At 54.4% G+C, this 13117-nt stretch overlaps 1 protein-coding gene across 1 annotated transcript in view; it reads left to right on the top strand.

Annotated features, from left to right (window-relative positions):
- The first annotated feature begins 6186 nt into the window (after window positions 1-6186).
- The window catches only part of Dll3 (delta-like 3 (Drosophila)), an 8118-nt gene continuing 1187 nt past the window's right edge, over window positions 6187-13117 (top strand). Inside the window, exons 1-7 of the mRNA XM_005400283.2 lie at window positions 6187-6259; window positions 6378-6659; window positions 7462-7522; window positions 8906-9148; window positions 10663-10880; window positions 11729-11951; window positions 13061-13111. Coding sequence (XP_005400340.1) covers window positions 6191-6259; window positions 6378-6659; window positions 7462-7522; window positions 8906-9148; window positions 10663-10880; window positions 11729-11951; window positions 13061-13111 — 1147 coding nt within the window. The 5' untranslated portion in view covers window positions 6187-6190. The remainder of the gene's footprint in view (window positions 6260-6377; window positions 6660-7461; window positions 7523-8905; window positions 9149-10662; window positions 10881-11728; window positions 11952-13060; window positions 13112-13117) is intronic.

Genomic DNA, 13117 nt, shown 5'->3' with positions numbered 1-13117 from the left:
CCATACCTCAGCCCGCATTGCCCTGTGTCTGTGTCAGTCCCTAACTAAACCCACTGACTAGAGCAGTGCTCGGCAGTGGCACTGTGTGTGGTGCTTATTCTGTACTCTGCTTGTGCATAGGCTGCCTGCCACATGGGGCTGTGAAGTTGATATGTGATTAGTGTGAGTGACGAACTGAAAATTGTTTTTTGCCAGGCGTGGTGGTGCACGCCTGTAATCCCAGCACTGGAGGCTGAGGCAGGAAGATTGCTGGGAGTTTGAGGCCAGCCTGGGCTCCATAGTGAGTTCAGGACCAGTCAGCCTGAACTACGTAGGGAGACTCTTATCTCAAAAAAGAAAAAAAAAATGTTTAGAAAAAAATTTTGCTGTGCTGGGGCCCAAACCTAAGGGATATTCTACACTGAGTTACATCTCTAGCCATTTTATTTTTTGAGACAGGGTCTCTAAGTTGCCCAGGCTGGCCTTAAACTTGTGCTGCTCCTGCTTGAGCCCCCCAAATACTTGCAATTATAAGCATGCACCGCTCTACCTGGCATGACCTGGATTTATTATTTTTGGGGGAACTAGAGATTGAACATGGGGCTGTTGGTATATTCATAGCCCTTATTTATTTGGAGGCAGGGTTTTTTTGTCTTGTTTTTTTTTTTTTTTTTTTTTTTTTTTTTTTTTTTTTTTTTTTTTTTTTTTTTTTAATTTTTTTTTTTTTATTTTTATTATTTTTTTCCGGTACCAGGAACCAAACTCATGACCTTGTGCTTGCCAGGCAGGCACTGTGCCACTGAGCTAAATCCCCAGCGCCTTTGTTTCCCCTTTGTTTTGTTTTTGAGACCGTCTGTCACTGTGCAGTTCAGGCTGGCCTCAACTCACTACAATCCTCCTGCCTCAGGCTCCCAAGTGCTGGGATTGCAGGCTTATGTGCCAGCATGCCCGGCCCTTGAGGCAGAGTTTTGCTAAATTGCCTGGATTGTGCTCAAACTTGTGATCTTCCTGCCTCAACCTGCCAGGCATGTGCAATCACATCCAGCTCTGAATTTTTAAAGTTTTTATTTATTTTTGAGACAGGGTCTTGCTATGCACTTCAACCTGGCCTTAAACTCACTATGAACCCAGGCTGGCCTTGAACTCATGCTGACCCTCTGAATATTTTAATTTAAATAAACACACATGTGCCCTGGCTCTTGCATTGGACAGCACAGCTGTGTTAAGAGTACAGGTTCTAAACCTGTGATGATGAACCTCTGTGGCATACCACAGAGGGCTGTTATGGAAAGTTCTAAAAGGTTCGCCATCACTGTTCTTGACCGTCTGGGTTTATTTATTTATTTTGTCTTTTTGAGACGGACTCGCTATGCATTTCAGGCTGGCCTTGAGCTCACTTTGTAGCTCAGGGTGGTCTCGAACTCATAACAATCCTGCTTCAGCCTCCTGAGTGCTGGGATTACAGGGGTGTGCCGCCACACCAGTTTAGACTGTCTACATTTAGAATAGTTTTTTTTTTTTTTTTATGGTATCAGACATCGAACTCAGGACCTTGCACTTGCCAGGCAAGCACTTGTGCCACTGAACTACATCCCTGGTCCTTTGTCTAGGTTTAAATCCAAGCTGTGCCTTCCTGACTGGCTGTGTGATCATGGGCAAGTTACTTTACAAACTGCCAGTGCCTCAGTTCCTACATCTATAAAGTAATAGTTCTAGCCTTGGCTTGAGGCCCAAGGCCCTGCCTTCTAAGTACTCCATGGTAACTTCATGCATCTTGGGTGAGACACCTCTTGGCCTGAGTTTTGTTATCTTTTTAGAGATGACGTGAAATTAGTACCTTAGCAGAATGGTTGCCAGGAACAATGAGGTAACCCATACACAAGTTATATGTGTATATAGGAGTCTGCACATATTCTTGGGCTGTATTGGGTGTTCACAGATTGAAATACCCTGGACATTTTTGGGAGAAGAAAGCTGCTAGGGATTGAACCCAGGGCCTTCACACTGGCTGTGTCCCCTGCCTAACCTCCATCCCTTTTTAATATTTCTTTTCTGCTGAGTTACCCAGGGTGGGCTTGAGTTTGCAGTCCTCCTGCTCCAGCCTCCCATAGTGCTGAGGCTGCAGGTGTCTGCCTCTGCCAGCACCTGGCTTGGACCTTTCTGCTTTGAACTGGGTCCCACCTGAGCGTCTTTGCTCTGGCCAGCACCTAGTGCTAGTACTGGTACATATATATGTATTTTCTTGTATGGGGGATAGAACTCAGGGCCTTGTACATGCCGGGTAAGCACTACCACTGAGCTACCTCCCCAGTCCTCTTTTTTTTTTTTTTTTGGTACCGGGAATCTAACTCAGGACCTTGTGCTTGCCAGGCAGGCACTTGTGCCACTGAGCTATATCCTTGACCCCAACATCCCCAGTCCTGATAAATATGTTTGTTTGTTTGTTTATTTATTGTCTTTCTGAGACAAGGTCTCGTTAATGCAGTTCAGGCTGGCCTTGAGTTCCTTGTAGCACAGGCTGGTATTGAACTCACAACAATCCTTCTGCCTCAACCTCCTGAGTGCTGGGATTTCAGGCGTGCACCACTTTGCCCAGCCCTGATAAATATTTTTAGAAGAGCTTCCCTGGTGTTTTATAGGATCATTAAAATGCATTTGAAATCATGGTTCAAATTGAACCTGTGCGCTCTAGATTGTTGAAAGGGCTCAGCGGTGAATGCAAAGAAGAACTAAAGTTGCACCACAACTTCCAGCCCTGGGAGTTATGTCCTGCAGAGGGGTGTCCCCATGTCCTGAGGGTGTCACCTACGTGGGGCAAGTTGGGCATCAAGGAGAGCCTGTTTGCTTTGCACATGGCTTTGAGAGGTGGAGACAGTGTCCTAATAGGAAGCAGAGGTGGAGATGAAGCTTTCATGTCTGCAGAGCATGGTCCTGGGGTGAGCTGTGGATGAGGAGGGGCGCCAGCAGTGTTAGCCTGGGTGGGGATGCGCTGTGTCTCAACCTGAGAGGCCTTTAAGTGTGGCTCAGACCTGTCCGTTCACCAGGGCATGGAAGGAAGAAGCGCGATTGCTGGCCCTCAGAGATGAAGGCTCCGGCACCCTGGGTGGCTCAGACCTCCATGCCCAGTGGGCCTGCCTTCCACCTTGGCAATGGGCTCATCCCCTCGGTGCTGTCAGGTCACACATGCTAGAAACTGGCTAAAGGGAGGGGAGGACTTGACACACCTGGTCTCTGAGACGTTGGGACATGGCCTAGGGTGTTTCTACAATGCCGTGGGTACTGGGGTTGCAGTGTCGTACAAATCATCTGATGGGCACAGGCAGGATTATGCCAGCATTACGGCATCCCCAACAGGTTCTGAATTCCCTGGTCCCATTGCACAGGTGCCCTGTGGCCCTGGGCAAGGTCTTCACGTCTGCTCCCTCATCCGTGAGGTCAATACTAGTCACTCGTTCATTCACATAGTCCCACATACTCGAGAGTGTGGACTTCTGTCCCCTCTACACAGGGGGCTGCAGCAGTAAACAAATACACGGACAGTTCAGGCTTTGTCAAGCTGGTGTTCCCATGGAGTGAGACAGTGCTCAAGTATTTCTAGGTAATCCATAAGGAAAAATATAATGAGGAGATAAGTGGTTTGGGGACTTCAAGGCTCTAATTTGATTGGATAGAATAGTCTAGGAGGACCTCTTGGGAATGTGTTTCAGCAGAGGCCAGGATGAAAAGAGAAAGCAAGCTGTGGGGATGTCCCAAGTGTGCCAGGTAGGCTCGCCTCAGGGCCTTTGCACTTGTTCCCTGCCTGAGGGGTTTCCCTCCAGATCTCTATAGATCTTTAGGTACTAGCTCATTTATCACTTCAGTGTGGCCTGTGTTTTGTAAGGTCAGCATATAAGGAAAAGTCCTCAACAGTCAAAAAGATGCTCAGAAGTCCCTTAAGGTACACTTTACACACATGAGACACAAGACAGTCCTGTACATCACCATTGTGCCTGTAGGGGGGAACACCGCTAAAGGCTTTTTCAGTGCAGGAGGTGAAACCCAGAGGAAGGGCTGGCTATTTTTAATGATTTTTTTTTTTTTGGTAGTACTAGGGAGTACTTAAACCCTCATATTAGGCAAGGACTCTACCACTAAGATACATCCTTGGCCCTTTATAAATTTTTGAGATAGTATTTTGCTGTGTAGCCCAAGCCAGTCTTGAACTTGTGACCCTGCTGCATTATCCTCCTGAGTAGCTATGATTACAGCCCTGCATCACTGTGCCCAGCTAAAATAGTTTGGGAAGTCTCAGATCTGGAATCTTTTTTTTTTTTTTTTTTCTTTCTGGTACTGGGAATCAAACTCACGACCTTGCACTTGCCAGGCAGGCGCTGGGCCACTAAGCTAAATCCCCAGCCCCAAGACCTGGAATCTGTTACCCTCCCTAGTTATGCAAGCCAGGAATGTGCCTCCTCCTAAGGCTGGTTCCAGCAGTTGCCCAGGTTGTGCGAGATGACTCCCAGGAAAGGCACTCAGTCTTCCTCCTCAACCAGAGCCAGGCCTACCTTGCTTCCCAGTGATCCGGGTCCACAAGGACTGGCTGGAACCCTCGGGACCACAGAACCTGTCTGAATAGGAGGGATGTGGAACAACAGCCCTTGAATGTGAACGTCATAGGCGCTCAGGAGATATTTTGATGGTACTGGGGAGCCGCTGGAGAGTCTGCGCAAGAGGACATGGTCGGATTTGTGCTTAGAAGAACCCCCAAGGCCACAGTGATCAGGCCCAGAATGTGGAGGCGTGGGCGGAGCGTGGGGCCAGACAGAGGGGTCAGGGGCTGGAGGAGCTCAGGGTAGGTGCCCTATCCCTTTCGATCCCTTCGGTCGGTTGCACTCCTAGCACAGGAGATGGGCGAACGAGAGGAACCGAGGGGTCTGTGAAATTCCCCCAGAGCTGACCCAGGCCTTCCTCGCTCGGGGCACAGAACCATTCCGTGACTCCAGATCCTCAGGAGTAGGCAGAAATTCCTTAGACTAAAGTTCCATTCATTAAAGTTCTGAGCATTCCTGTATGCCCAGCTCTGCTGGCCTCTGCAAAGCAAGTGCGTAGAAAAATTTTCCCCTAAAATTACTAGCCTCTTCGCATTGCATTTTTTAACTGTGGAAATGAAAAACAGTTCCCTCCATCCAATGGGCTTTGCCCAAGGCCTGGCAAGGAGCATGACGGGGGACCTGGAACATCTGCTCCTAACTGGCTTTATTTGTCGTGGTCCTGGAATACTAAGGGGCTTCGGGGGCCTAGGGTGCCCCCCATTCATCCTTGGGTCGGGGAGCGGCCCGGCCCACTGGTACTTGCGGACGAATTTCCTGCCCGTTTGCTCCTCGCACCTTCCGGAGGCCAAACGGGCAGCCCAGCTGCGGCCGCGGGGGAGGGGCGCGGCCGCCGGGCAGATGGCGTCATTTACATACAGCTGGGCGTCCCCTCGGAGGAGGCGGGGCCGCCGCGGCGTCTGCAGCGTCTGGTGCTGCGGGGGCCTAGGACGGTGGCTTTGTTTAGGGGCGGGGAACACGCACGCGGGCGAGCGCACACTCAAGCAGTGGTTCACAAAGAACTCCGGATCTTCATCTCATCGTATTCACTCACAGCTGCTCCCGTGGACCTCACAAACCCAGCCCCGCCCCCCCGCACACTACGTTCGCACACACTGCCAGCTCGAAGCCCTTGCACAGACCACAAAGTCACAGGTTCAGACGATTATACAGTGTTCTCACCCAAACACATACACACAGGGGCAGTCACACAGCTACACAATCTCAGAATGTCACACACCTACTTGCCCACTCGGGAGTAGGTTCACACACAGAGAATCTTAGAATTATTTACGACCTCAGGATTCCAGGTACACGTTAACCCACGCACACAGTCCCACTTACACACATGCTCCGGGAGCCCCTGCGCACATCACACATACGCACAGAATCTCAGAATCACGCGCAACCTCTCACACGACCTACACGACCCCAGCCACGCTCCAAGTCTGCTCCAGTTACACGCAGGATCACACGCGGACTACGTCGCGTAGCGCACGCGGATCTCCAAGTTGCTCCCCCTTCCCCGAAACCCCTTCCCTAGGTCTCCAGGAGCCCGGAGGCTGCCCGAAGGGGCGGGGCCGTCCCCTCAGATATAAGGCCCGGGAGCCGGCCGCTGCGACTCCCTAGACCCCTGAAAGGCCATGGTCCGCCTGCGGATGTCCCGAGCCCTGTCCCAGTTGCTGATCCTGGTGCTCCTTCTCCTTCCCCAGGTCAGAGCTGGGCGGGAAATGGAATGGGAAGGGATAAATGGGGGTGGGAGCGCGGGACGGGCAGAGGTCTGGGTCTTCGCGGCCCCTTCACCCCTTGCCGTGCCCCTTTCCGCCCCAGGCACATCCTGCCGGTGTCTTCGAGCTGCAGATCCATTCGTTCGGGCCAGGCCCGGGCCCAGGGCTCCCGCGGTCCCCCTGCAGCGCTCGGGGCCTCTGCCGCCTCTTCTTTAGGGTCTGTCTGAAGCCCGGGGTCTCCGAGGAGGCCGCGGAGTCCCCGTGCGCTCTAGGCACAGCGCTGAGTGCGCGCGGACCCGTCTACACCGAGCAGCCCGGAGCGCCCGCGTCTGACCTGCCGCTGCCCGACCGCCTCATGCGCGTGCCCTTCCGGGACGCCTGGCCGGTGAGCCCCGCGCTGGGGCGTCCAGGGGGCTGGGCTCCTAACCCTCCCACCCAAATCTCGACCTCCTCTTGCCTCCAGCTTCCAAAACCCTAACTGTGCCCCTGTGGCAGACAAGTTCCCAGATCACTGTACCATCTGGACCCTACGTTCTCAACCCCTCGAACCCTACCCACTGGGGACCCAAGTGTCCTGACACCAGCTCAGCATTCTGGGACGCTAAATTCATTCCCTGGAAACCCTAAATTTACAGGACTTTGCCGTGGTTCCTTGCGGAATGCTTAAAAACCAGGAGCCTCATCTTTATCCTCAAATCTACTTGCACCTAGGGACCCTGCCATACTCGGTCTTGGCGACCTCTTCCACCAGGGTGGAACCCACATGCTAGACCTCTAATCTTGCATCGTTTCCATCCTCAGTTCTTCCAATAGGGGCCTAGATTCAGCTCCAGTATTCCCTCTGAAATCCTTTCTCCCATCCCCACAGTCCCAAAAGCACAGAGGGGAACAGGGCAGAATTTGAATTCTAGACCCTTGTCTCAGGGGCAAGTGACTTTCCTTTTTCCAGCCTCGGTTTCGTCAGCTGTAAATGGAACCATCCTTGTACCTCAGGACAGCCCCATATCTTGGATGAAGTCCTTACCACACAGTGCTCAACAAAAAAAGCCAAGGAGTCATTCCTTCCCTGGGGCCATCCCCTTGGCAATTGTCCTTTGCTTGCTCAGCTGCCACTCTCCAGGCCTGGACACTGGTTTTCACAAACGTTTGCCCTCACCTTCTATCCATTCCTCCCCTTTCCCCGCCAGGGTGCCTTCTCCCTCACCATCGAGACCTGGAGGGAGGAGCTGGGAGCACAGGTGGGAGCAGGTGAGTGTCTTCCAGTTTGGGACTGTGGTGGGGACTCAGGGCCCCACGTGGGGTCCAGGATGGTGATCCAGAGTTGTCTGCATTCATGGGCCTGCTGGGCCTATGCTGTCATCACGGCTCCTGGGGTGTTAATAATTTTAGGCTTCTGGATGTCTCAGGCATAGAAATGTCCTGCATTGGATGTGAAGTCCTTGGTCAGCAGCTGTAGTCCAAAACTCAGAAATCAAAATGCTCCAAACCCAGAATTTTTTTTCCGGTGCTGGGATGGAACCCACATGCTAGACCAGTGCTCTACCGATGAGCTACACTTTTTGAACCCTGACATGATGCCACTAGGGAGAAAAGTCAACAGTTGACTTCATGTGATGACTTGCAGTCAAAATACAGGCACACTTGAGCAGAGGGTGGTGGCACACGCATGTAACCCCAGCACTTGGGAGGCTGAGGCAGGAGGATCACTTTGAGTTCAAGGCCAGTGCAGACTGCATAGTGAGTTCAGGACCCGCCTGGACGACATAGCTAGGGGCTGTCTCCAAAACAAAGTAAAATTTGCTAGTATATGCCTGATTTTGAGAACCCAGGGTGCAACCTGAGTTACTTCTGGGTACTATACATGAAACTTTCATCTTGTCACACAGAGGTTCTGTGGGTCCCTATCTCCCTGGGCTTCACCAGGGAGCATACTGAGCAAAGCCTTCAGGCTATGGGGTGATCTTATCCTTAATTTGAGAAACTTGCTGCATAAGGCTCACCCTGGGGTTCTGTCACCATTTTGATATAGAAAGCACGTGTGGCACACAATGTTGGAATGTGACACTCTTGCTGTGGGGACTGTGTCACCCTCCTAGCATCCCAAAGTCTCTGGCACAGTGGGTAATTTGTGATCTAGAAATTGGAGTCCTGTCACCATTTTGATAGAGGAAGACCTTGAAGTAAAATTTGGGTGTGTTCTCACCTTACTCAGGGGATGTTTACTGTCCCTGCAGAAAGAGATATCAAATGTCACAGGACTTTAGCCATCTCCCCTTTAATTCTGCTTTTTCATTTTGAGACCAGGTCTTGCTAAATTGCCCAGGCTGGGCTCAGTTTGTGACTTTCCTGCCTCAGCCTCCCAGAGTGCTGGGGTCACAGGCATGTACCACCACGCCACTAATACACAAAGATTCTGTGGCAAATGCAAGAGTATTATGGTTGCTGCGAGACATGTTACCATGGGGATGGAGTTGGCACCCTTGCTGAGGAGGGTCAGAGGACCCCAGGGCTCCATAAGGGTGTTTTTGTTTCACCATAAGCACATGGTAGAGAGCGAGCCCGCGGGCTCCGTGTTCATCCCGAGACCGGAATTGGATCGCAGCACCCCAGTACCCCCGCTTTTCCCCCCAGAGCCCGCCTGGAGCCTGCTGGCGCGCGTGGCCGGCCGGCGGCGACTGGCTGCCGGGGGCCCGTGGGCCAGGGACATGCAGCGCGCAGGCGCCTGGGAACTCCACTTCTCTTACCGCGCGCGCTGCGAGCCGCCCGCCGTCGGGGTCGCGTGTGCGCGCCTGTGTCGCTCGCGCAGCGCCCCGTCGCGGTGCGATCCGGGACTACACCCCTGCGCGCCGTTCGAGGACCAGTGCAAGGATCCGCGTGAGTGCTGCGTTCAACCCCATCGCGTTTCCTCCACCCACTGGATCCCAGCCCTCAGTCCTCCTCCACCACCAAGCTACCTTCTTCAAGGAACTGGGGACTCTGAGCCTCTCCCTAGCACCATCCGTGGCCTCAGCTCCCTCCCATGATCTACCACCTTTGGGGAAGCTGAGGACCCTAGACTTCTCTCCAGGCCTGCCTGGGTACTCCAGCCTCCTCCGCTCATCCAAGCACTTTTCTTGTTCCAGATAGGACCCTCACACCATTTCCACGTTGGTAGCCCCACTTCCTCCCCTAACCCATACCCACACCCCTTCCTGAGGCTGGGACCCCGAGGCTCTTCTAGTTCTCAAGCCCTTCTTACAAGAGCTTCAGAAGCCTCCCAGTCTCCCCTTCCCCAACGTCCTCTTCCCAAGGGCTCCTGCCTCCTCCCTCCCTGAGGTTGCAAGCCAGAACCCATTACTTTTAATAATTATTTTACTTCATTTATTGTTAGTATTATTTTTTGTAGTGCTGGCAAAGAAAGCCAGCGCTTATCACATTTTTTTTTCCCCCGGTACCAGGAATCGAACTCACGACCTTGTGCTTGCCAGGCAGGCGCTGTGCCGCTGAGTTAAATCCCCAGCCCCATATCTTTTTATTTTGAGACAGGGTCTTGTGATGTATCCCAGACTGGCTTCAAACTCATGATCCTTCTGCCTCAGCCTGCTAGTAACTGGGGTTACAGTTGTGCACCATCCCATATGGCCTTGCCTGTTGCTTTTTTCCCCCTTGGTACTGGGGATCATACTGAAAGAGAACTGAGTACCATCCCCAGCATTTTAAAATTTTTTTACATTTATTTTTTATTTTTTGGTACTGGGAATCAAACTCCTGCATTTGCTAGGCAGGCACTGTGCCGCTGAGCTATATCCCTGGCCCCCGCCCCTCCCCTCCAATTTTTTTAACTTTAAAAAATTGTTAGTTTGCCCAGTTGGGACTCAGACTTGCATCCTTCTGCCTCAGCTTCCCAAGGGTGGGATTACAGGTGTGCATCACCATGCTTTGCCACGTTCGTTGCTTTTTAAAGCTTGGGATCCCTAACCTCCACCCAGGGTCCCTCAGATCAGCGATAGGGAAACTTTCAGAGCTTTCAATGATAACAAACAGCCCGCCGTGGCACATGGGCAGTAGGTTCGCCACCACTGCCTCAGACGCTTCCTAAATTTCAGAGTGCTACCAAGTCCCCAGGACGCTCAGCTAATTCATATTTCCCCAAACCTGCCCTCATCCAAGACCCTTCTACCTTTCCTGGAAGGCGAGGGGTCCCTCCTCAGTCTGAGACCCTCCCTCATTCTCTCCAGACTCAGGTTTGGGTGCCATCCTGCTTCCAGTTCCAAGAACACAGACTTGAGGCAAACAGGCCTGGATTCAGATCCTCACTCCTTTTCTCCCTAGCAGTGCATCTTCCCTTGCCTCTCTGGGCCTCAGTTTCCCTGACGCTGGCCTTTTCTCTGCCTCTCTGTCCCCCACAGCTGTGTGCCTGGCAGGCTGCAGCCCGGAGCACGGCTTCTGTGAGCAGCCAGATGAATGCCGGTGCCTGGAGGGCTGGACTGGGCCCCTCTGCACTGTCCCTGTCTCAACCAGCAGCTGCCTCGGGCCCCGGGACCCATCCTCTGCCACCGCTGGATGCCTCCTACCTGGGCCCGGACCTTGTGACGGGAACCCCTGCGCCAACGGGGGCAGTTGTAGTGTCAGTGTCCCCTCTTTCTCCTTGTCCTGAGTTCCCAGCACACCCTCCCTGGGGGTCCCTGAGACACCACCTGGGGGTGTGTGTGTGTGTCTGGGAGTAGCTGTCAAGGAGGGCTTCCTGGAGGTGGCCAGACTGCATGTGGGGCCCTGAAGTGGGACTTGGTGATGGGGATGGGATTGAGGAGCAAAGATTGTGTCGGTGGCACCAAAAGCTGCTAGAGTGGGAATGATGGAGTCCTTTGCTGCCTCCTCAGGGGAGGCTTTGGGTCGGGGGTGTGGTGGAGAAATGAGACAAGGCTTCCTGGGGTGAGCCCAACCCCGGGGCTTGTGCGGCATGGTGGTTTGGCCAAGGGCAGGTGATCGCAGAGGGCAGGCCAGGTAAGTGGCGTGGCGGGAGGAAAGGCGCAGAGAGGGGCTGAGCCTGGTGTGTGCAGGGAGAGTAGAGCTCGGACGCTGCAGCCCTGGGACAGTGAGACCGACCCACACCAGGGTGAAGGTCAGGGCTGGGGTGGGGCCGGGAACGGGCGTCCAGAGAAGCCTTCGGACAGGAGGTGGGCTTAGCGCTAGGGCTTCCAAGTAGGGTTCGTCTACATGGCCGGCTTCGGGAGGGCAGAGCAGGCAGGTGGCATTAGATTGGCACGGCCAGCGGTGGGGGTGGCTTCTCTGGTCCCCACGCCTCCTCTCCGTGGGTCACACATGCAGAGGATGGCCCTGGCGTGGGGCGAGGGCTGTCGGCGAGGAGTCCAGGTGAGGCCCCTGCACACGGGGACCTGTGGGGTTAGGACCCAGGAGGGAGTTGGGCTTTTGCCCCAAGGAACCTCCGGTCCGAAGCCCTCTTGCCCCTGCCAGGAGACGCCCGGTTCCTTCGAGTGCGCCTGTCCCCGGGGCTTCTACGGGCTGCGGTGTGAGGTCAGCGGGGTGACCTGTGCCGATGGACCTTGCTTCAATGGCGGCCTGTGCGTCGGGGGCGCCGATCCGGACTCTGCCTACGTCTGCCACTGCCCACCCGGTTTCCAAGGCTCCAACTGTGAGAAGAGGGTGGACCGGTGCAGCCTGCAGCCCTGCCAGAATGGTGAGGCGGGGCGGCCAGAGCCGGAGGGGTGCCGGTGCGAGGCCTCGCGAGGGTGGGAATCCTGGCTTTCCATCCCTCTTTCCTCTGCCCAGCCCATTTGTTCTGTAAAACGGGCAGAGCTATTCCCTATCTCATAGGTATTTACTGAGCATTTGCCACGGGTCAGGCCTGAGCCTAGGTGCCGCAGGGAACGAGACCAAAAGCCCCGCCCTCCTGGAGCGCCAGGCTGCTGGAGCAGAGGGCGGGCAGAGCCGCGGGCGCTGAGGTCAGGCGGGGGGTGGCCGGATCCTGCGCGGCCTCCAGGGCTCTTGCTTTCGAGGTGCGCCTGTCGGAGCGAGGTGGAGCCATGGGAAGGTCTGAGCAGAGGAGAGATCTGCTGTTGTATAGGGGCTGAAAGATTAAATGAGGTCTTACGAGTGCCTGGCACAGCGGTGCGAGCGGGTGTAATGATTCCCCAAAACACCGGGTGCTGTCTGGACTGACTGGTACTGGACACACAGCGGTAGCCAGGCCATCTTTGGACCCGGCCCCCTGAGGGTGCCAGCAGCTGCGACTGCCCCAGGGCTCATGGCCCGGCCATCCTTAGAGCGCAGAGCGGGCAGGGCTGTGAGGGGGGAGCCACGGGGTGATGGGGGCAAGGGGATCGAATGTCAGGGAGACTTCTCGGAGGAAAAGGCATCTGAGTCGACCTGGAGGGTGAACTAGGGGAGAGAGGTGTTAAAAAAAAAAAAAAAAAAAAGGCTGGGGATTTAGCTCAGCGGCAAAGCACCTGCCCGGCAAGCGCAAAGTCGTGAGTTCGATTCCTGGTACCGGAAGAAAAACAAAAAACAAAACAAAACAAAAAAAAGAGGGAGGAAGGAAAGATGGGTGCAGTTAGGGCAAAGGCTAAGCGGTTGGGAGATGTAGCTCTGGGAGCTGTAAGTGTGACTGAAGAGCACATAGAGAGCCGAAGTGCGGCGCAGAAGGACCCCAAGACTTCGTGGGGTGGAGCCGGGCACTTGCCCTTTCTCCAGGCAACACCGCGAGGCTGGCCCTGGAGCTGGAGGACGGGTCGCGGCGGGGCAGGGTGGGGGCCGCTCGGCGCGCCCCTGACGCCCCCTTCCCCACAGGCGGGGTCTGCCTGGACCTGGGCCACGCCCTGCGCTGCCGCTGCCGCGCGGGCTTCG

This window comes from Chinchilla lanigera, unplaced genomic scaffold (genome assembly GCF_000276665.1).
Source record: "Chinchilla lanigera isolate Chin_1 unplaced genomic scaffold, ChiLan1.0 scaffold00067, whole genome shotgun sequence".
Lineage (NCBI taxonomy): Eukaryota > Metazoa > Chordata > Mammalia > Rodentia > Chinchillidae > Chinchilla > Chinchilla lanigera.
Note: the sequence above shows the minus strand (reverse complement) of the source record. Positions and strands in the feature narration are given on the sequence as shown.